The sequence below is a fragment of the Phodopus roborovskii genome, unplaced genomic scaffold (genome assembly GCF_943737965.1).
Source record: "Phodopus roborovskii unplaced genomic scaffold, PHOROB, whole genome shotgun sequence".
NCBI lineage: Eukaryota > Metazoa > Chordata > Mammalia > Rodentia > Cricetidae > Phodopus > Phodopus roborovskii.
The window spans coordinates 403,199-427,768 of record NW_026125543.1 but is presented as its reverse complement, the minus strand read 5'-3'; the positions used below and the strand labels follow the sequence as shown (position 1 = coordinate 427,768).

Below are 24,570 nucleotides of genomic sequence, written 5' to 3'. Positions count from 1 at the left end.
TGCAAGATGCTGAGGGAGGTACAGTGGGATAAGTATTTGAACCTCCTCTTAACAATCGATTCTATTAATACAAGGAAAATGAGAGGAATTCTTCAGAAAGTAGGAAACATGTCTCATGGTCTTGTTGCACATCTGGGGAAAGAAGGAAAAAGGAGCTAAACATGAAGACAAGTCAGAGCCACATGTACTCACTTGAAATGAATCATCATGCCTTCAGAACAAAACTAGTCCAGATGGCCTATCGTCAACCCTCTCTAGATTCCTGGTTACAAGACTGGAATTTTGCCAGATAATACTATGAGAGGAAAGTAGTGAAAACTTGTGATAATCAACTTAAAAGGACAAAAAGTTGATTTTGGCTGAAGTTTAGAAGATTCAGTCCACAGTAGATTCCCTAATGGTTGGGTCTGTGGGGCACATCACAATGGTCATAAAGGCTCACTAACCTTATAGTATACTACCCATCACACAGTTCTTCTCACTGATCCCATGTATTAGAGGTCCTGACATTCCAACTAGCACCATGAGAGGGTGACACATGTTGAGGATACACACTACAGTAAGGCATAAGGGAAAGCCTATGTGCAGGTGAGAGGCCACAATGAAGAACTAAACTATTGCATTTGTGAAGCCACAAGCGAGTGGAAAGAGTTGGAATGTGCCTTCCAGAAAAAAAGAAGCAGGGACAAAATCATGAGCCTACAGATAATTCTGCCAGTAACCAATGCCAGTTCTGTGTAGGGAAATAGGAGTGGAGTGAAGTTCAGACTGATATTTGGCAAGCAAAGCAGGTTAAGCGAAGCCAAGATTTGAGTTGATGTGTTTGTAATCAGAAGGTTTTGGACAAATTATTTCTGAAGAATAAATCTGAATCTAAATCCTTAAAGAAAACAAAACTTAGTAAAACAAACAAACAAAATAACAAAACAAACTATAACTGGGGCAGAGAGTTCGCAAAAGATGAGCAAACTAAACTGGGAGCGGGGATGACAAATGTGCCTAATGAGCTACAGGTGCCTTGCAAGAGAGGCTCAGATTGCAGAAGAGTCATGACTCCAATAACAAATAAGGGGGAAAAACAAGAATATTTCTATAACTCAAGATATGATCAAGACACTGCCAAGATAAACATGAAAGACATGAGAAATTAAATAAAGCTAAGGAAGAAAATTGCTTGAACTAGAAACAGGCAATGAAACACAATAGGCATTCAGAAACTCAGACAGGACCAGACAATCTCTTCATGAGGCACAACAAGAGAAACTTGTTGTGAGGCATCATAGGCAGGAGGGAAAATTACGGGTAAAGAAACAATTTTCAAAGCTACAAGTGGTTGAAGGGATAGCTCAGTTGTCCTCACAACCCATATTAACAAAATAAACACATGGTGACCTACACTTGCAATCCCTGGAATGGGGAGGTAGAAAAAGTGCATCCTTGGGACTCGCTGACCTAATTGCAGCACACCAGGACAATCAAAGAAAACAAAGAGGAAGGTAACTGAGGAATGACATCCAATCCAAGGGTGATCTTTTGCATGTACACATATGTATATACTGTGCATGGATACACACATACATGTACCCAAATGAACATACACCTAAAAAAACAAACATCACACATGCAGATACACTCGTACATGAATGCATGTATCACACATACAAAGAGAGACAGAGAGACAGAGAGACAGAGAGAGAGAGAGAGAGAGACAGAGAGAGGCAGATAGAGCACAAAGCACAGGCTATAAGGGGAAAGTATCAACTCACTGACATAGGCACAATTATCAATATAGGGTACTATCTATGGTTGACCCTATATCTAACCCAGAATGGAAACAGCTGTCAATTAAGATGGGGATATACTAAAAAGCTGTATTTTTTTAATTGACTGGGAAAATCAAGTGAAGCAATAAGGACAAAGCAGCATACTGAAGTCATAAATGAATGTACTATACAAAGAATAATAATAATGTCAACCACAAGAGCCCAGCAAAGAAAAACTAGAACAAATGAAAAGGACAACAAAGAATTAGTCCATCAAATCTAACAAGCCAACCCAGTCTGATACTAACAGGAAAGAAAGTGGAAAAATACAAGTCTAAGCCACCAGAAAAAAAATTTTAACAATAATTAGCAATATTGGGCTGGAGAGATGGCTCAGTCATTAAAGGCTAAGCTCACAACCAAAAATATAAGAATTAGCAAATATGTGTCAATAATAAACTTAAGTATAATTGTATCAACCCACTAATAGAAGAACATACAATGTCTGCCTGGATTATAAAGCTATATTCACTCCTATGTTGTCTCTAAAAAAATATACCTCTGGTAAAGACATCTATAAATTGAATGTCCAAAGATGGATGCCAATATTTGAAAAGAACAAAAATCAAACATATTCTACTCTAGCTATCCTGATAGCTGGTATTGTAGACTTCAAGCCAAAATTGTTCTCAAGAGATAGCAAAGGCCAGTATATATTAACAAAAAGAACCATTCATCAGGAAGATATAACAATTGTGAAAATATAGGCACTAAACATCAGCATTTTAAACTTCATAAAAAAATAATGGACATAAAATTTCAAATATATCCTCACACAGTAAGAGCAGATGATTTCATTACTCTGTTCTCTTCTTTCAATAGACCATTCAAAATAAAAACTAAACCAAGAAATACCAGAGTTACACAACACCATAGATCAAATGAACCCGACAGATATCTCTAGAACACCACATCTAAACTATACAAGATATATAATCCTCACTGTAGTCCATGGAAAATCTATAAGGAAAAAATGGTACTTTCTTGGACAATATGACCTACAAAAATGAAATCACGAATATATAAATAATATAAACAATGACAAAGATTAAAGTGTAGTTGGAATTTTTGGAGGGCTGCCAATCTGCTCCCAAATGGGACTCATTATTAATTATGAATGCTCAGTCTTAACTTATGCCTGTTCCACTAACTCTTTTAACCCAATTTAAGCTGATTTTTTTTCATCTATGTTTTACCTTGGAGCTTTTTAATTTCATTCATTCTGTTTGTCCTACTTTCCTGCTTCCTCTGTATCGGGCAGGCTAGTCCATGTTATCTCCTTGACATCTTTTTCTTTCTTCCTCAAATGTAATTCCTCTACCTATTTACTCTCTCTGCCTGGAAGCCATGCCTATAACTCCTCCATTGCTATTGGCCATACCTTTCTTATTAGACCAATCAGGTGCCTTAGGTAGGCAAGTTAAAACAGCAATACATTTTTAATAGTTAAATAAATCTTACACAATATTAAAGCAATGATAAAGAGCTTCCCAATGGGAAAAAGACTCAAGATCAAATAGATTCAACACTGAACTGTTGCAGGCATTTAATGAAGAGCTAGCACCAATGTGCCTTAAACTCTCCCATAAAACACAAAGGAACAGAAGTTTACCAAGATTACTCTACAAAGCTGGTATTGCCATGAAATGGAAAATGAAACAGACAAAACAAAGAAAACTATAAGTGAATTTCCTTGATGAATATAGTTGTAAATTTTAACAGTATAATTCTTGAAAAATTAAAGAACACATTGATAAGATCATACAACATCACCAACTTGGTTTTATTTCAGGAATATAAAGTTGGTTCAATATATACTGATCGACAAGTATAATTCAGGACAAAAACAGAGTTAATTGCAGAATTCAATGATTATTTTTTATCAATGCAGAAAAGACACTAAACAAAATCCAGTGCTCCTTAATGATAAAAATGCTAAAGAAACTATGAATAGACATACCTCAACATACCAAAGATTATAAATGTTAAGCCCATAGTCAATATTATTTTAAACTGTTAAAACCTAGAAGCATTTCCTCTAGACTCTTGTATAAGAGAAGAGTAGCAATTCTCCTCATTCTTATTGGGTATAATGATAAAAAGAGGAAAGAAAGAAATCAATTATTTTTATTGTTGATGATATGACCCTGAACATTAAAGAACCTGAACGTTCTACCAGGACATTCTCTAATCCAAAAATCCTTTGGTAAAGTATCATGTTACAACATCAACTTATAAAATTAGTACCTTTTTATGTGTGAATAATAAACTCAAATAATGAAATAAATGAAAGAGAAACTTAATTCATACTAAGAAAAAGTCCAGTAATAGAACTAACCAAGAAGAAAAATAAATTGAAGATACTAGAACGTGTGTGTGTGGTATTATCTTGTTTGTATAAATAAAGCATGTCTGAAGATCAGAGAGTGGAATTTGCCATGAGCTTATCATAGAGGCCAGACAAGGATGGTATATGCCTTTAATCTAGCACTAAGTAGGTGGAAGCAGGAAGTGAGATAGTTAGGTGGAGAAAGGAATACAGTTGGTAGGAAACAGAATTCACTCTCTGTTCAGCTGAGAAATTGTTGAAGTAAGGTATGGCTGTGGCTTGCTTCTTCCTCTCTGACCTTTCAGTTTTTACCCCTACATCTGACTCTGAGCTTTTTTTATTATTAAGACCTATTAGAACTCAAGTTACACATACAAAGAATTTATCAAGGCCATAGATTGGTATAATGAATATTGTGAAAATGGGTATGCTGACACAGTTAATCTACAGATTCAATATAATCACCATTAAAGTTCTAATTCTATGCCTCACAGAACAGAATAATTACAAAGTTCAACTGAAAGCAAAACAGACCATAGATAGCTGAAGCAACCCTTTGTACAAGTGCAATGCTCAGAATATCACAATATTTGACAATAATTTAGGTCACAGAACCATGACAACAGCTTACTATGCCATGAAACATTAAAACAGACCAAGTGAAGAGGATTATTTAACTAGACAGATAGATTTAACTAATTTTTGACAAATTTGTCAAAAAAAAACATACACTGAACAGGCAATAGCCTCTTTAACAAATAGTTCTGAGGCCAAAGACCTTGGCATAAGACCCGAAATGCTGAAAATGCTAAAGGGAAACAATCTAAGATGCAGGCACACACCGGATTCTGATACATTCTCCAACAACACAGGAGATAGTTCATCATAAGAGTTGACTGATGGGATTACAAGAAATTAAAAAGGTTCTTCTCAGTAAACAATCATGACAGTGGAAAGAGTGTACAGAACTGGAAAATTAATCTTTGCCAACTACATATCAGACAGGGTATCCATATCTACCACATATAAAGAAGTATAAACATTAAACAGGAAAAATTGAATCATGCAATCAATGTGCAATTGGCTATATTTGTAATTCTAAGTAAAAGAAATATAGTCACTAAAGACTTGAAAAGCTCTTCAACATATGTAACCATAGGGTAAATTCAAAATAAAAACACTTTGAGATTGGATCTCATCAAGAAAATATATGATTAATCAATGCTGATGAAGACATTAGGAATGAGGAAAACTAATTCATCACTGGTGTGAATGTAAAATGCTGCAACTAAGAAATTCAGTGTACAATTTTATAAAATGATTGGAAAAAGCTTCCATATGACCCACTATACCATTCTTAGTTATTACATACCAAAAGGCCTCAAGTCAACATACTATAGAAATAAACACACACACACACACACTGTAAATTCTCTATTCAAAGCGACCAGAAAATGGAACCACACTGAATATCTATGGACATAAATAGACAAAGAAAATACAGAACATTCACATAGTAGACTTGCATGAAAACATAAAGAGCAACAAAATAAAGATATTTGGAGGAACATGGAACCAACTAAAACCATTGTTTACTAAAAAAATAAAAATTCCCAAATGTTACATATTTTCTTTCACCATGTTAAACCAGATTTAAAATGATATACTTGTACAGATAAAAAATGTAAAAAAAATGTATAAATAATTATAATAATTGCCTTTGGCATTTCTCTCACCACGTATAACTAATTTGCTTCTTTTTCTTCTTTCTTTTTTTTTAGATGCATTTATTTCATTGCATTGATGATTGATGGTGTGCTTCCTGATGAAAAGTACATAATTAGCTAATGTGGTTTGATGCTTGCCATTCAGGGCTAAACATAATTACTCTGGTCAGTTCTGTCATGTGCTCTGTAAATTTCCTTTTCCAAATATTTTCCATCTTACAATTTTATTCTAAATACACAAATGAGCACATTATAAACTTAGTTCACTTTGGACTTTGGGAAAAGAACATTTTAAGACATCTTTTAGGGCTTAGAAATCTTTCCAAATTATTCTTCATTTTTCTATTTCACATTCTCTTCATTGGATTGGTTAGAACTGAATGGATGCAGATATACATTCACGAAGGTTGATAGGGTTATGTCAAAATCCTGTCATTTGAGGTTTCAATGAAGGCAACAAAAATATGGAACAAATACAACGTATGTTAATTTTTAATGCATATTGCAAAGTTTCTCTGTCAAAAATTGAATAGCCCGAGTCTCCTCAGTTGGTCAAAACCGTGACACTGGGGAGCTGAAGAAATGACTTATCAGTTCACGGCACTGGTGCTTGTGCAGAGAACTTGGGTTCTAGCATCCACATGTCAGCCACAACCATCTGTAACTCCAGTTTCAGGGCATCTGATGCCCTCTTCTGGCCTTCAAGGACACTGCATACATGTGATACACATATATACATGCAGGCATGAATAAATAAAATGTAGCATATCACACTGGATTGTCCTATACATTGGAGGGAGTAGTGGCAAGAAGTTAGGAACAAAATGCCATGAATCTTCATACCACATTCCTCTGTAATAGAGACCCTCTCTCAACATAAACACATAAGTAAAAGAAAATGAGACCTTGTTGATGTAATGTGGTGGTACACTACTACAGACTTAAACAACAGTTTAATTTCATATTATTTAAAGAAATAATATGATAAATATAGGCAATTCACTCAAAAATTTTCTCAGTCATAGAAGAAACAATAACAACAACAGTGGAAAAAAATGGACCCTATAGCAGCAAAAGTGCATCAATGTCTTATAATGATAAAATGCCCTAAAATGAATGGCAGGAGAGATCCAGAGCAGTCCTAAGATATGCAGTGGAAAAACTGATGGAGGCTCGCACAGGACAAGGGACAAATGCCTGGCTATAAACTAGCTAACACTGGGTATGTGATTGAGTCAGTTACTTTAAATGTACTTGTGGGGTTGTGGGTGGGTTGTTGCCTATGTATGCCCACTGGCTGCCATGAAGTAAACTTTTTTCTCTTTAACCCTACTACGCACTGCCCCACCACAGGTCCAAAAGCAACAAAGCACACACGATGAACAGAAAACTCTCTGAACATAAGACTGAAAACTTGCAAATAGGAAAAGATGTATTTTAACTCAGTTGTTTTGTCACACTGATGGAGAGCTGACTAACACGGTGGGCTGAAGAGAAAAAAATGAAAAAGCACACAATTTCATATTGAGCCTTTGCACTGCTTTCCCACTTTCCGTCACTGACAAGACTTCTGAGAAAATTGGTTTAAATGGAAGTCTCACCCACAGTAATTCTCCTCCTTGCTTAGAACCTGTGGTGAGGTAGTGGGCCATGGCATAGACTGCAGAGTAGAGCAAAGCTGCTTACCTCATGGTGCCCAGAAGCAGAGTGTAAACAATAAAGGGTAGGGGTATAGCCACAGTGACCTAACTTCATTCCAATTGACCTTGCCCTGTGAAGACTGCACCAGCTTTCCACACCAGCGGAGGGCCAAGCCTTCCACACACTGGCCCTAGGAGAGCACTTGTGATCCAAACCACAGCCTCACCAGAACATGCCATCTCCTTTAGTGTGCATCTCTCCAGGTATGTGTAACTGATAATACACACTGCATCGACCTCTAGGATCTGTTCCAAACCCACTAAACCATCTCTATTAGGCAAAGTATTTCCATTTCTGCTATTTTTATTATGAAGTTCTATTTGAGCGGGGTGTGTAAGGTCACTAGGGGGCCACTCACAGAGTAGGGAAAGTGACAGAGAAGTTCATGTTTTTATAGAAACACTTGAGGTGCACAGAATAGAACAGTGATAAAGGTTGATGGGGGGGGGCAGCTAGGCCCTTTAACCCCATCTCAACAAAAGCAAATGAGGAGAGAGTTCTGTGTTGACTGTAGAATATACTCCTCCAGCAAGATGGCAGTGTCCCTGCAGAGTCTCAGCCTTCACGGATCAGCTCAGAAACAAGCTGCTGGCATAATCCCTGCTTCCACCAGAGCACTGATGTATGCTTGGCCTGACATTCATCTCCCACACTCGCGCTAATGTGCCGTTCTCACCTCCCTCTTCCCAGCAATTTCTCAATGTGCCAGCAGTGCCTCCCTTATTACTGCCAATCTCTTCGTGCAGCCGTCTAGGAGGAAATCGGGCAAGTTCTGTGAATCCAGTGACTTTACTGTTATTGACATATACCAGGAGCCTCTGGCTGAATGGGTTTCGGGATATTTCTGCAGAGCCAGGGTGCTCAAGAACCAGGTTTTATTTCCAAGCTGTGGCATGCTCTCACTTGCTGAGGCGGCTTATGAGATGACCAAAGAAGGAGTTTAGTAAAGCCAGTGAAAGCAATCAAACCTGCACTCGGCTCTCTCTCAGCTCTGTGCCTCGCAGTCTTACTCCTATCAGTTAAGCACTGTCCTCCAACCCAGACTTTCTTCCCTTTGCTACCCATATCTCTGCATCTGTTTCTCGTTTGTTCAACTCTATTACTTAATAGAGACTGCCTTAGATAAGTGTCCCATGAAGTTTGTAAGACTCCTGTTAAGAGCTAGTAAAAATGAGCTCTTAATTCAATGCTGTCCTTAAGGAAGCCGGAAAGGGGGCCAGTTAAGTTCAGTTGGCCTTTTGTGTCAGAAGATTCGGCCAACCACAGTGGATTGGAAACAGTTGCAAAATTTAAAAATGGCCTCCGAACTGAATATAGGTTTTGCTTGATTTTCTCCAGACAGTACAAGAATTTATTAGACATTAAAGTTACAGTACTCATTGGGTTGATTTTCTGTTTCTGTAGCACTCCGCTGACATATTAATTAACCTGTAAAGAAATAAGTTTCTTTGGTCTCACAAGCTGGGAGTGGTTTCATTTATTTGGATCTGAGGTGAGGCAGCATGCCATGGTGTCATGATAGGAATGTGCATGTGCATGCATTTTGGGGTGACCCATTCACTTCACACAGACCCAGGGAGAGAATGGAAGAGAAAGGGCATGAACCCAGCAACCTGAAGGCCTGTCACTGTGCTCCAAGTCTAACAGCTCCAATCACCTACCTCCTCATAGCTCTAAAGGCTGAAGATCACACATTTAACATACAGGCCTTTGAAGAGTTACAGTCAGTATTGTCTGTAACTTACAGATGATTTCTTGCATACAGTTTCTATGCAAATATAGACCATTGTCTATAAGGAACTTGAACACTCATAGGCTGTAATATCTGAAAGAATGCTGAAACTAATTCTAGATAGCTGTAGTTAGACACTCATGTTGACTCTGTCAAGTTAGCTACTCTTTATCAAATGGCAAAAACAAAGGAACTCCCCACAAAGCTTCCTCTGGAGTTCTCAAGAGATAACAAATGTGTGCTAGATCTTCTGTAGGCCCCCAGTACTATTTTAAAATGTGCTATGAGGCTCAAGGGGTGGCTCAGTGGTTGCAAAGGACGTGGGTTCTATTCTCAGCACCCACATGGTCGCATATACCAGCCAGAACTTCAGTTGCAAGGGAATCTAATGTCCTCTTCTAGGCTCTGTAGGCACCAGGCACACATGTTTATATATGTAGGCAAAACATTCACACACACAAAAATAAAATCCAGAATATGTAGTCCAAATAAATAGTTATTTCTATTTCATTTTATTCTTAATGTTACTATACACAAGTATGGCTGCACTAGCATTTCCTACTGATAAAACTTAATCACTATTTCACACAAAGCCATCAGAGATTTCAGAAGCCAAGAAGAAATGTTGTAACTAGGTGTCACATGATCCAGGGCAAGAATCATGTAAAGGAAAAGCCAGTCAGCCACCCATTGTCATTTCATGTAAGTGAGAAAGGATTTCATACCTTTTGCTGCTATCAACATTTCTCAGCCTCTAATACCTATATACACTTTGTGTGAGAGTTTGAACCATCTCTCAGAGAGCTGTACTCACTGAGCTCTGGCATTCTCAGAGCTCATGACTGGGCTTATCTGTCCAGTACTTCTAATAAATGATTCAAACAACACCCATGTGAAACACGGACATCCAGAACTTGATCTAGAAGATTGATCTAGAAGATGAAACTACAAAAGACAAATGATGACAATGAAAATGAGAACACTTCATGCAAGCTTAAAAAAAAAGTAATTCTAATTCTAATTCCCCCTCTGCTTGTGGTTCTAATATTAATGCAGTAATATTCATTTTGTTCAAGAAGAGGGAAGAGCAACAAGGGAACTTGGAAGAGCATATTCAAATCATTGATCACTCATTCTGGCCATAGTATAGATAGATGTTTCTAGTTCCTACTTCTGCTTGTGCTAAATGTACCCAGTGACATTCAATGACCTATTTTTAATTTTATAATCAGTTGAGAAATTCAATTTGCAAATTCTCACTGAAGTGCATTTGCAGATTTAGTTATGACTTTTAGAATGACTTTATTTTTATTTACATATTTGCATGTGTGTCAGTATGTATGTTTGCTAATGTACCCGCAGTCTAGAAGAGGATCCCCAAGAGCTAGAATTACAGGTGATATGATTACTGGGAATGGAACTTAAGTCCTGTTAAGACTCTTAACCATTGGGCCATCTCTCCAGCCCTTATCACAACATTTATAACATGTTGGAGACCTCATAATAATGAATAGCCTCCCCAAAGCTTTTCATCAGAGGCCATGTTTGAAAGGCTATGCTCTGGGGACCACTTAGTGTCCTTGATGGACAGACATTTTAATGAAATTCAGTATAGTAAGTCTTAAGTGCTTTGAGTTTAAGAACATAGTAAACTTCAAATGCTATCCAAGCGAAGGGGCTTCCATTGTCTCTGTTATGCATTTTAACTGTCAAATCTCTGTCATGACTGAACAGCAGGACTGCAACCTCTTCATTGTGTGAAAGTTAGGGCTTAAATGACTATACAGATTTTATGAAATTTGAAAACAGGAGTTTATATCCAGGCCTTTCCCTTCTGAACTCTTGGGACATGTTCTTACACCCTCTGTTCCAAGAGTGATTCAGTTTGTCTGCCAGGACTCAGTTTCTGTGCCAACAAGCAGGTGTTGTTTCTCTAGGAAATCTAACACTAGGAGCAAGAGGTGTCTACACACTTGGAGACTTTTCCTAGCTGGAACCTGTGCTGCCTTTTTACCTGAAATTTTTCAAATGGGGTAAAAATCCATGGCTCTGTGGGCTCCTGACATGTCTGGCATGCTTTGCTTTAATATATGAGCTGAGTGGTGCTGTGCTGACCTGACAGGACAAGGCAGCACATGCCCAAGGGGTTATGGGTAACTGCTGGCCTTCACATGACAAGGGAGGTGACTTGTGCATGAGCAAACACAGCTAATTAGCTGAAGCTATATTATCATATTAACAGTTTCTCAGGGGTCATGCTATACCATTTAGAACTACCTTAGTTCTCTCATGATTGCCGTCGGCTAGCTGACTATACACAGACTATGTATTGTTACAGCTTTAAAGTTCCCTGCTGTGGAATAGCAAAACTCAATCTATTTTTCATATCTTCAAAGAACTTATTAATATTGACTACACTAAATAATAAAACAACAAAAGAATCCAATTTAGAGACTTTTTTAGGTATTTAACTCTAGAGGTAGATAAAACATTGTACAGCATTTTTATTGATGACTTTCCACTACAGTTTAAATGAAGCAGAATTGTTGACTGGTGTCACTAGATCTCAAAGAGGGATACACATTTTGAAGAGGTGAGAAATAGACTGTTTTTTGCATTTTTGAGATGATGTCTCACTCTGTAGCCCAGGCTAGCCCTGAACCCATGGCGATCCTGCTGCTTTGACATCCTCCTGTTTATGGCATTACCATAGTATGCCACTACAATGAGAAATGACATCTTTATTCCTCATTATTTATTTGTCTTCCATTATCTCATTCTCTTGCCTGCTGTGAATTTTGATGATAGCTGATTATGGGCTCATTTGCTTTACTGGCAGTAGACAGATTTAGACTGTGTGCATACTGTTGATATCCCAGACTTGACCTTGGACAGGATGTCATGAGAAAAATCAGGGAAAGCCACCTTTAGGTGAGCCATGAAGGACAGTCACAGAGTTTTCATTACAGCAATGAACCTATGCTGTAACTAAACTAGACTGACTACATCTTAGTCAACACATAATTTAATAATCCCTGTATGAAAGTTATGAGTGTGGAAGGCAAATGGCTTTTGCTGAAGCTTAGTTTAAAAAAAGCAAAACAAACAAACAAACAAAAAACAGAATAAACTTTTTCAGAGTGTCTGAAAGAAAGCATATAGAGACAACAAAAAATACTGTATTTAGTTAACAAACAGGTCTACTTCCCAGTACCCAGGGATTTATTTACTAAATATCCACAGCCAGTGAGAAGGGTTCTATATTTCTAGTTTTTGGTATTTTTGCTTGGACACGTTTTCACATTAATATGCTAATGCCAGGATTCCATTTCACAGCCTTTGATTTTTCTGATCTGCTAATAGTTAATGTTTCTAAAGCTACAGGATTAGATGGGAAAGACTGCTGAGACTGTAAGCCCATCTGCTATATGCAGTGGTGTAGAAAGGAAAGAGCAAACTGAAGTCCTCTGTGCTCATCGTGAGCTGGGTTATGATTGGCAAATATTATATTTTTCAAAGGAATAGAGAAGCCATGTGATCTTCGAGGGCAAACTGATAATGCTTAACTTAGCTCTCAAGATATTCTGGGTTGGTAGTCTATATGTGTATACCGAAAGGGAGAGGTAATGCAGCTATAGCAGCATTATTATTTTGGCATCACATGTAAATTTATAAAAGTGACTTGGCAAAATGTAAGCATCACTGGGCTTTAAAAACCAGGTGGGAATAAGCTTGCAGTTACAGAACCACAGCCCAGGGAGATGCAGAATTCTCAAACTAGAAGTAGAGATGAGGGCCATAGGCCAGTCTTTTCTCAGTCTACTCCTGATACTTCATAATCTTTCCCTGATACTTCACAGCTTCTAATGACTATTATTCAGATGTGATGGCTATGGCAAAGAACATGGAGAGCCACAATATTTATTGAGCAAGCAAACATAAAATGGCATTGTAATATTTAGGACAAATTTAAAAAAACATCAGACCTGGATATCTTTTTAATATGTCTACTTTGTACCCTAAATTAGAACAATTAACAATTCAAATATTTCCTCTTCAAATTGGCGATGCTGTGAAAGTCAGGCCAAGTGGGTGAGTAGTTATTTTCAAGGGCCCAGAATTTTTAAGGCTGATGATTCTTGGCATTGCCACCTGGGAAATGTCACTCAAGACATATTGTCCTTTCATTTCCTCACCTATTAAGAGGGGATAATGGAGTGCTTACCATCATAAAGTGGAGTAGATATTTTAAAAAAGATTATAGAAGTAAATTAATTTAGCTACTAGCAACACAGCAGGCTACTGTAGCTAATGCCACCATTAATGCCTTCATTGTCATATATCAAGGTTGGTAGGTCTTGACAAATGCTTCAGTCAGGCTAAATCCCAGGCACTCTTCATCCCTTCCCTCTTCATCTTTTTGAAATAAAAGGCTGGATTATATGCCTTCAAGATCTGCCCTGGTTATAGAGTCCTTAAATGGTTTGTAGTAGAGCTGTAGGATCAATGTATCTTCAGCTGAACTCCTCTAGGATCTCACTGTTGAACTAATCAGCAATATCATTCTAACAGAACTTCAAGAGATTAGTTGGAATCTCCTCAAAACCAGATTAGCATCACAGACAAGTGTGTGTGTGTGTGTGTGTGTGTGTGTGTGTTCTACCAATTTAGCATCCCCTAAGTCACAGCTTCTCTTAGTTTTATGTCCAGACAATCAATAGCCTCTTCTAGGAACTTGTTAAAAAGTATAAATTTCAGGGTGTCCTTTCAAAGTTGCTATGTCAGGAACCGAAGGTGGGACCCAGCATCCATCAGGCCCAACCTGTGGTTCTGAGGATGCTGAAGGCTAAGAACCACTGGTGTGAACAAAGAGTGGGAAAGCCTGCTCTGCCCTCAAATACCCATACACTGGGACAAATGTCACTGTTAGCGATCTGGCCTCTAAAGACAAGCACAAGGAATGTCAGTTGGAAACAGTTCAAAGTTGAGTAACCAATCAGCTGACAAGATTGAGAAATCATCCTTGGCTACTGTCTCTAGGGAAGTGAAGGGCTAAGAATGGCATAGAAAAGTTCAGAAAATCAACATATCAGAAGACACCAAAGTAAGGATGCTAATGAGAGAGCTGTACCAGTGAAAATATACAATGTATCCCCTTCACAGCTGTCAAAAACCATGGGTTTGCTACGCTCTCAGTGTACTAAAGAAATCAGCTACTGTTCTTTTCATTATTATGTCAATAATCTAAAAAATTTTGACATGCAAAAACCAGATTTATGAATACAGAATGCATAATACAGAAGTTATATGATTATCTTCTCTGAGGAAGAGTAAACCTTTTCATTAAAAGCTACACTGATATGCTAAAAACTCACAAATATTTCAGTGAAGATTAAAGGTAAAAGGAGAAAATCTACATTAGGAGTTACAGAGATACAGGAGATTTATTTACTTTGCTGTCCTTATTTTGTTATCTATCTCTTTACCCAAACCCCATTTAGACCAACAATTCTAATTACCTCTGAGATATCAATATCTATTAGAACCTAAATATATCCAATCTGATCCCTTGGGCCTTTTCTCATAGAGTCTACTTCAGCCAATTATTTTATTATTTCCCAAGGTACTAAACCAAACAACCCTATATTTTTCCTTTACATCTGTCTCATGCTCTCTAACAACCTAGACACTGTAATAACATGTGTTCATCAAATCCAGTTATTTTAACTTCATAAAGATTGTAGGAGTCTTCCTTTCATCTTTTCGGTTGTGACCACCTTTATTCTTAATTCCATACTGGATTTTTCCATTTCTTCCTTCATAACATACAGCTTAACTCTCTTGAGAACAGGAGTACTGTCTCTCTTCAGGCTCCAGCACAAGGCCTAGCAGGCTAAACCAGAAATTGCTCCCCTGTGAGTGTAATTAAGAAGTACACCAGTTCATTTGAAGTCTCCAAGAACTGATGATTTTAGTATGCCACCAAACACTGGGTCTTTTTCAGAGGGAAAAATGTAACTTGTGACAAATTTATAAAAATAATAATATGTCTATAAATCACAGCATACATCAGGATCTTAGTAATTTGCTAATACTTATATTTTAGTGGTTTTATGTTAGAACCTCTTTCTTGGCTTTCACTTACAATTACATTTATCAAACCTAGTAGATTATTACTGTTTTTATGATTTAATAAGCCAGTTACCTCAACATTAGTTTTGATTAAGTGTCAAAATATTTGTGGATGAATGAAGAATATGTATCTATACATCTAGAATTGTGTATATTACCCCAACACATAAGATGATTTCAATAAATGCAAACCTTAACTAAAAATTTACACTTGGGGAGGGAGGGAAAGGCCCAGTCAAAAACATACTTTTTTCTCATGTCACATAAGGCATGAAAACTGATATTCCAAGAGATGTTATCTGTGTCTAAAAGATGTGTTACCTAATGAAATAACACATAGACATCTCTCAACCCATCCTTTATGGACTTTTATGGATTAACGTTGTACATTCATGCTGTCAATGCCTCATCTCCATTGTGTGGTATACCAGGAACTCTAAGGCAGCCTAAGATTTTTCTTCAGAAATCACCAAGTTCAAAGTTTTCCTTTATTATCCTTCACCAAAGTCGAATTCTAAAATGCACAAATAGAAAAGGAATTCTTGGCCAGAAGACGCATGTGAGAGACATCTTCCAGAAACACATGGCCTGGGAAGCTTCAGAGCCCTGGCAGACTGCAAACCTTTACTACTTTCTATTAATAATCCTAGTCCAAGTGCCTGTAAGGAGCCAGGACCTACTTGTGAGATGAGGACTTAGCTCAGAAGTTGAACATTTTCCAACAAACACTCTCATAATAGCAGGTACCTTCTCCAGACACAAGATTTCTCTGGTTAGCACAAACATCATTGTATAAAGGGACACTGGAGAACCTTCTAGAAAGCAGAAATGATGAGTTTCTTCAGTAACATATGAAAAACACATTAACTGGCTATTTTGTTCCAAACACTTCTGGGCTACATGGAAGACTTAACATCTGACCTATGGGTACCTAAACAAATTTAAAACAAGAGGGTATAGAATATAGTTTGTTGCTACTAAAACACCTAGATCCTTTGGATATGATTATGGACCTAAATTTAAAGCCAAAAGGGTAGCAGCTTGGGTCTTCAATGTTCCCTAGAAGCTCCTGTCTTTGTCCCAGGGTGGCAGTTTTCAAAGGCAGAGCTTTCGGGAAGTGATTGAGGGCTTTCTACTCATGAATGCATTATTTCAGCAATAAATGCCTTGATTAATGGGCTACTGGGAAATGACAGAAACTCTTGCAAGTAGGACCTAGCAAGATGAAAGAGATCATGGAAGCCATGCCGGTGAAGGGTGTAGATTGTCTCTAGCCCCTGTGTCTTTCATCCTTTCTATTGGGTCTTGTAAAGAGGTGAGCAGTTCTCTTCATCATATCTTCTCCATCATGTTGTTCTGTCTTACCACAGGACCATGGAGAGAAAGCTGAGCACCATTGGCATAATCTCTGAAACTGTGAAAATCTACCTTTCTTCCCCCAAGCTGGCTATTCTTCAAAGCTGTGTCACAGTGATGTAACTCTAACACTAAGAGAGTAGAATCTTAGCTTACACCTATTAAACCAGATTTCTATTTAGTGGTGAAACACTGGGATATAACAGTATGTCTGCAAGAGTTACTTACCACACAACTTGTATGCCCTAATCTAGGCTAACTTAAGTTTTCAAGGGTCAGTGATCCTATCAGTGAAGTTTAATAGTGTAGCAAGATAACCCACAACTGTATATGAAACAAACAATAACCAAACTGGCAAAGCAATAAGTGAAGAAGTATGATTCCTTAGAGTGTTCATTTATCAATGTTTTGGTTCTCAGAGAAGAGATAGGAGTGAATAAGGAAAAGATTTGAAAATGCATCATGAGACACAGGTATCTTAGAACTCGAAGAGATGCTCAGCTACAATTTTCAACCTAACTCTGAAGATTCTGATAGAAAGTCCTTCAGAGAAGCAAAGACAATAATGGGTATGTGACTCCTCAAACACTGTCATTTATCAGACACAGAAAACTTTGTGTTGTCAAACATGACAGAAGATGCTAGAAGTGAAATAGACACATCTTGTAAGATTCCAATTTGAAAGGCAGATTTTTATAGCCATGATAGCATCTGCAATTAATCCATCATTAGCCTTGATGCAAGGAAGTAAAGGAGTCAATATGTAAGAAAAGGGATCAAACAGGCCTTTCTGATAGAGGAGAGGACAGTGACAAAGCAAAAAATCCAGACAGGTGAAAACATTCCTTGCTTGTTCCCATCTATGGTCCCCCTATTTTTACAGTGCTAAACATAGACAGTAAACAAAACATAACCCACTGTGGTTACAATCATTTCTTTCTTAGTGAGAAAGTGTTGCTACACTTCTGCCATTAATAAATATGTTGTAACCCTCTTATAGGCAAAGCAAGCTTCTCTCTAGCAGTTATTTATGCATCATTAAGAATGACTTAATTTATCAGAAACCTTCAGAGTGTGCTAAAGACAATGTCAACATTAGATGGTGGTATCCACTTTTTCCAGAAGATGCAGTGACCCAAAACATGCAAGGAGTTTAAATAGGAAAATAATCCAACAAATTACAGTTTGATAGTTCAGAATGTTGAAATGAAATAAGATCAAAGGACCCCCCCCACCACACACACACACACACACACACACACACACACACACACACACAGACAGACACACACATTCAGGGTGTTTACAAATTTAAAAACATGAACCAAATGAGCTTTCATACCCACCTGCTTCTCTCCACTTGGCTTCTTGTGGTTCAGCAACAGCTCCACAGCTCCAACCACCTCCTTTCTGATAGCATGAAGCAGTGCATCACCCACATAGACGTTGAAACTTAACAACAGTTCAATCAGTTCCAGGTTCTCATTTTCAATGGCAATGAGAAGAGCAGTCCTTCCAAGAGGGTCAATGCAGTTGATGTTGATTTTAAAATAAATCTCTGCTTCCTCAAGCGACTTCTTGACACTTGCATAGTCCCCCTTTTCCACTGCATTCAAGTAGGCTTTTTCTGAAGGTGAGAGTTCAGATTCTGCTCTGACAATCCTCAGGGGGATGCGGTCTCTGTAGGGGGCGTTGACATTCCTTTTGTAATAGAACTGAGCCATGCTTTAGGCCATGCTAGTCCATCATCTCTGGAAGCACACACAGAAAGAAAACTGTGAGCATCAGCACACTGCCAAGGTGTCACATGTGCTATCAGACAAGCAAGCATTATTGACAACCATAGTGTCCCTACTAATGGGTAAAAGATGCTTTTCCTTAGGGAAGGGAAATGGATATTTACTCAGTTGCCTACAAGTGAGAAGTTAACATTTATTCTTTTAAAATGTCATTATGTGTGCACCTGTGAGAGTTTATGTGCACCACATAACATGCAGCTGTTCATAGAGGACAGAAGAGGACATTGGACCCTCTGGAGTTGGGGTTACAAACTATCATGAGTGACCATGCAGGTGCTGGGAACTATGTTCAGGCCCTCTGCAAAGGCAGCCAGGCTCTTAACCACCTAGCCATCTCTTTAGGCTCAACAATTTCTAATCTACAATTAGACAGTTATCTTATGATTTTAAAGTAACATTTAGTAGATACTTCAACTAGAAACTTTAAGAAGCTATTTGCATATATATTTACATGCACATATATATTTGTGTATTTTTGCATGTATACAAATATATATGTTTGTGCCTATATACATTCTTGCAAAGCACTTTAAAAACTAGAAGTTATGCCTTTAGGTTCCCATCAGGAAGTTTTAAAGGTACCATTCACTATGAATTTTGCTGATTATGAAGCTGCTGCTATGGCTGTAGAGTGTCATCATGTTAGAAAAAATAATCTTTTCATAACATTATTTAGTATTTACCATGTTAGTGTGAATTACTGAAACTACTGTCAATTCAATAACATTGACCCTAGTGAATGCAACTTTATTTTTTTCTGTTTGTCAGTGAATTTAGTGAGGGAGAAAGAATGATACTGATAACATTAATTGTCAAGATGAGACCATGCAACTCAACATGGAAAAAAAGACACACAGAGAGAATATAATATGAATATACTTAGTACATTATGAATGCACCAGGAACATACTGTAAAATTGAAAGTTGGCATCCTTCATTTCTGCCACTTCTATGAAATGACCATATGTGCAATGTAGGGAAGGGTTCATTTGAAATTTGTCTTTTAATTTGGAGGATGCAGTAAAGATATAGCTGAAGCTGACAAAGTGAATTTAGAATAATCATAAATGAAAAAAATCCACTGGAAGCATAGACCTGGCATTGTAAAGTTTCAGGAAAATGAACTATATTTTACATATAAATCCTGAGGGATTTTGCTTGTTTGTTTTGCTTTGTCTTGAGTCAGCGTTTCTCTATGTAGCCCTGGCTGTCTTGGAACTTCCTTTGTAGATCAGGTTGGCTTTGAACTCACAGAAATCTGCCTGCCTCTGCTCCTAATTGCTGGGATTAAAGGCATGCACCACCACCACCCAGCTTATATATAAATTCTTTGTTTTCTGTATGTCATACCTGTTATTTTATTCTCTGAAAGCATATATGTTTATGTATATAGTATATAGTATATAGTATAAGTGGATCATTTAAACTGTTTATATATTCCTATTAATTGGTATTTGTATGTTAATCAGTGTATGAGTATTAATTTGATCTGAACAGTACTTTAACTGTAGATTAAAGAGACTTTGCACTAACAAATATGTCCACATTTTTAGAGGGTTTTTTTTTAATTTTAGTTCTAAGTGTATGTATGCAGTATATATGTATAGTTATGTGCTCAAGAGTAAGGGTGCCCACAGAGGTCTGTTGGAGTATTTTGGTGTCATCCAACATAAGTGCTAGGAAATGAACTCGAGTCCTCTGGAAGAGCAGGAAGTAATCTTAACGGCTGAGCCATCTCTCCAGCTCCAAATAAGAGCACATTTAACAGCTTCCAGCTTGAGAAACTGAGTAGTTTGCATATAGCTTCATTGTATTGGTAATTTCCATAATCATACAATTATTCTCTAATATCTAGGTAAAGAATAATACCTAAGACCATTATTTCATAACCTGTAGCTGCTTAGTGTGCTAGAATTGACATTTTCTTCAGGTATCTTCATAGACTAAGACATTAGTGTGTCACATTTATTAATATTACACACACACACACACACACACACACACACACACACACACACGTATGTAAGCAAAGCCTGAGTATGTTTTAATTATTCTGAGGATGTTTTGACTTGTTCTAAAATAAGAAAAGAATCACTTCTACTACATAAAGCTTCACTATTCTTTTTAGTTAATAGAAAATATCTACAAATCAAAGTTTTATGATTCTATCTCTCTCTAATTTTAAGGATCTGATGTTGAAGCCCCATTTTCATACTGGTGTCACTATTAAAATCTTTGTCTTTAAAGAGGGGGTGAGCCATTTCCTCAGGGGCTATTTCACAGCCTGAAGTTAGCATCCAAAAACCCTGGGATCAATGCCACAGGCTTCACATGCTAATTCTACCTGGACAACAGCCTGCATGTTTCCTGCTGGTGACATCAGCATTTCTGTTCTATTTCCATGGTATCACAAACTTTTGTTATCTCATTTTGTCCTTATATACAATACTTAGGAAAATATACATTTTCCTGCATATTCTTGGATTTAATGTTTCTTACCAAATCATATATTTTTGCTAAGAAAGAAACATGGGTAAAATTAAAATACAAGTAAATTGCATATGTGTATGTCACAAGAAAAATCTCTACAAATAACAATTCATCAAGATTGGGAATAGGTCAAAAGAATGGAAAATGATTTCATTCCATTTCTTTGTCTTAAGAGTACTAATAATGCCATAAAAAAAAAAGATGGCCTACATTTTACTTCTCATTTTAAAAGTACCATGCTAGAGGATAGAACATTAGGTATTGGAGAATTGGGAGAGAGGAGGCAGAAGAAGAGGAATTGGTTTTAATAAAAATTTGTTTCATCAAATCCAATTAACTTCCACAAACAGAACTCATTCAAAGTGCAATTTAAAGAGATACTACCCTGAGAGGAAAGTGCTGTATTTCAGAGATAAAGTGAATGTAAGACACCCAAGAAAACCTGTTTATAACCAACCATCGTAGGAGGAAATCAACATGGAACAAAGAGGAGTAAAAAAAAATTAAGAATCACCAGGCAATGGGGATGTACTTCCTAATCCCAGGACTCAGGAGGCAGAGGCAGGTGAATCTTAGTGAGTTAGGTCCCAGCCTGGTTTACAGAGGGAGTTCCAGGACAGGCTCCAAAGCAATAAAGAGAAACCACATCTCAAAAAACAAACAAATGAATAAACAAGATAAGAATCAAACTTAAACTAAGTGCCTAGAAAGGTCTTTTGTCTTTCAAGCTCTTGGATTTAAAAAGTATATACAATATCTTCCATGAAAAGTGCTGGACATATTTGAAATGCAATTAAAGTTTATATACACTAGATAAAGTCCAAATATTTAAGGTGGGATATTGAACCATACAAGCAGAAGCGAGGCACAGCTCTGCTGCTAAAACCTTAAAGAACAAGGGAACAACCTAAGTTTGCAGCACTGGAAAGTAGCCATGTTGTTACTGGAGATGCATTATGTGGATGCAGAAACAGGAGAGGAAGCAGATAAGGCAGATGGGTTCCTGGGAAAACATACTTATCAGCAACTGCAGACCTGCCACTCAAGGATGGGAAGTCTGTAGAAGAACAGGGCACTGAGAGCAAAAAGTACCTTGACCAAAAATGTTGATAAGTGCCTGGTATGGTCTCACATCTTCAAGATGAATTTTCTAAAGCAAAAGAAAATAGAAAATTCTCCCCCTTGAGATTACAGAACTTAGAGATCCTCGTGTGTGTGTGTGTGTGTGTGTGTGTGTGTGTGTGTGTGTGTGTGTGTGTGTGTGTGTGTGCGTGCGCCCCTTTATAAATGAAACAATTCTTCATCATGTCAGGTTTCAGAGAAGCAGATAGCAGATGAAGATTAACAGATAAAAACGTAAATTTTGACAGAGTCTCAAGTTTATTTTTCTTAAGTTAGAAGCTTTAACAGCAAAATAGAGAGAGAAGTTATTTGATTTGACTCCAAAATGAAAAAAAATTTACAACCATAATTATATATCATAAATATGCACAAGGAAACAAATTCTAGATATTCATGGTTCTGAATGCTTGTTCCCTGAAGGTTCTACATTGGTCTGCAGTGGAATGAATAGTGAATGTGAGTTTCAGATAAGACTAAGGAAATGCATAGATATTGCTATTTTCAATAAATACTGCAAAGGGCAACATGAATATTCACTATTTTGATACATGTTTACATTCTGTGGTTACATCCCGTGGTATAAAGAAAAATCAAGCATCGAGTCCATGGGGATGTACCACTACACTTAGTATAGTACTATTATACTTAGGAATTTGTTATGAAATGGCAACCGCAATAAAAAAAAACCACTTTACTAACTAAAATATTATGACACCCAAGGATTTTAAAGAGATAAAGATTACACTTATTGTTAAATTTGGAGACTCTTTGGATTTAATAGGGACCAAACTTGAAGCCAAAAATTGAAAGCAATTTTATTACATGCACAGAGAAACATAGCCGGAAATGATGGTTATTTTAGCAGTCTTTTTAACCTAGGGATGTCTTTCAGAAATATATGTTAAAAAGGTTAGATATCCACCCTGAGAATTAAAACACATGCATTAATTTCCCTTTTTTCTCAAGTTAAAAAACTGTTCTTTGTCTTACTTACTCCAGCAATAAATCCTGCAGTTTCCATCCATTTACATTTTCCTAGATTCTAACCTTCACCCCACTCTGCTAATTGTATAATGTTCAGATGTTGATGTTTCCATGGCTATTCCTCCCTCTGTCAGTCCCCTTATTCTTATCTCATATCAATCATTAAAATTTTTCCAGGAAGTACAAACCTGGGCTATAAAATACACTGTAAAATCTATACTGTCATACCATAACTATCCATTATTTTCTGGGCCAGGTCTGCCTAGTAGGTAGCCAGCCAGTCGTCAGTCTTATGCACCCACCTGCTTATCAATTACTTCAAGTGGCTTTAAGGGTCATTTGTTCCTATTGGCCAGCTTTCATCTCTCAGTATCATTCCTTTTCTGCAATGTCAGCTCACTTTATCTCCTGTCACCTTTTAGATGGATGGGCCTTAATAATAATCTTACTGATGCCCACAATATCACAGGTATACTCTGCCAAAGATGCCTGTCTATTTGCATCATTCTGCCACTGACAATCCTTGGAAGGTAGACTTCATTAACAGAAAAACCCTAATTTATTATGGTTGACACCCCCACCTGCGACCAAGTTTTGAAGATCACCTACAACAAACCCTATTTTTGCACTAACAAGAATGCCAAACTATTTGGCTACTGTAACCTGTGCTGCTTTTCTCCTATTTAAGTCCCTTGCAACTTCTGCCAAGTTAGAAAACAATAACCACAGAGTATCTCAGCCTCTGAGAATTCTCCTTTTCTCTCTCTTCAAGTAGAACAATGTGACTCTTCCTTTGAATGTGTGCTCACATACCTTGTGGGTCCCTGAGACTTAGGGCTGTCCCTACTGATGAGAATACAGATTATGACCCATAGCTTTGCATCAGTGCCCAATATTTGTTGAATCAGTGAACTTCCCTGCATGTTTTTAAAGCTATCCTTCTGTCATTTTAAATAGTGAAATGCAATTAAATGGTCAAATGTCTTCAACCACTTTCCTACAGCTAGGAGCAGTTTGCACAAAGTACTTCCTTTTTTCAAATATATATATTGTTCTTCTCTGCATATTTTCTCCCAAGATCTTATTAATTACATTCAGAACCTTAATTTTGACACATAAAATTAAGGTGTGTATAATTATTAATTTTAGAAGACAAGGCCTAAACTCTTCTGGGGGGGAATAAGATTTTTGTCATTTGTTGATCTTTGGAGAGGAACATGAGGGCAGAGCAAGAAAATAAAATAATACATGAAACAATGTGAATATTTTATATAGAAGTAGAATTAATATACCAAATAACAAAAAACTAAAACATGTGGGTTAATATCTTTATAAAAAAATTACAAGAAGGTAAGAGAAACACTTTGGGAGTAAG

The 24,570-nt window shown here is 37.2% G+C and overlaps 1 protein-coding gene across 3 annotated transcripts in view; it reads right to left on the bottom strand.

Annotated features, from left to right (window-relative positions):
• Positions 1–24,570, bottom strand: part of Trpc4 (transient receptor potential cation channel subfamily C member 4) — a 160,040-nt gene that overhangs the window by 102,583 nt on the left and 32,887 nt on the right. For all 3 annotated transcript variants that reach the window (XM_051176934.1, XM_051176935.1, XM_051176933.1), the window contains exon 2: positions 18,147–18,551. In XM_051176934.1, coding sequence (XP_051032891.1) covers positions 18,147–18,524 — 378 coding nt within the window. In that variant the 5' untranslated portion in view covers positions 18,525–18,551. The remainder of the gene's footprint in view (positions 1–18,146; positions 18,552–24,570) is intronic.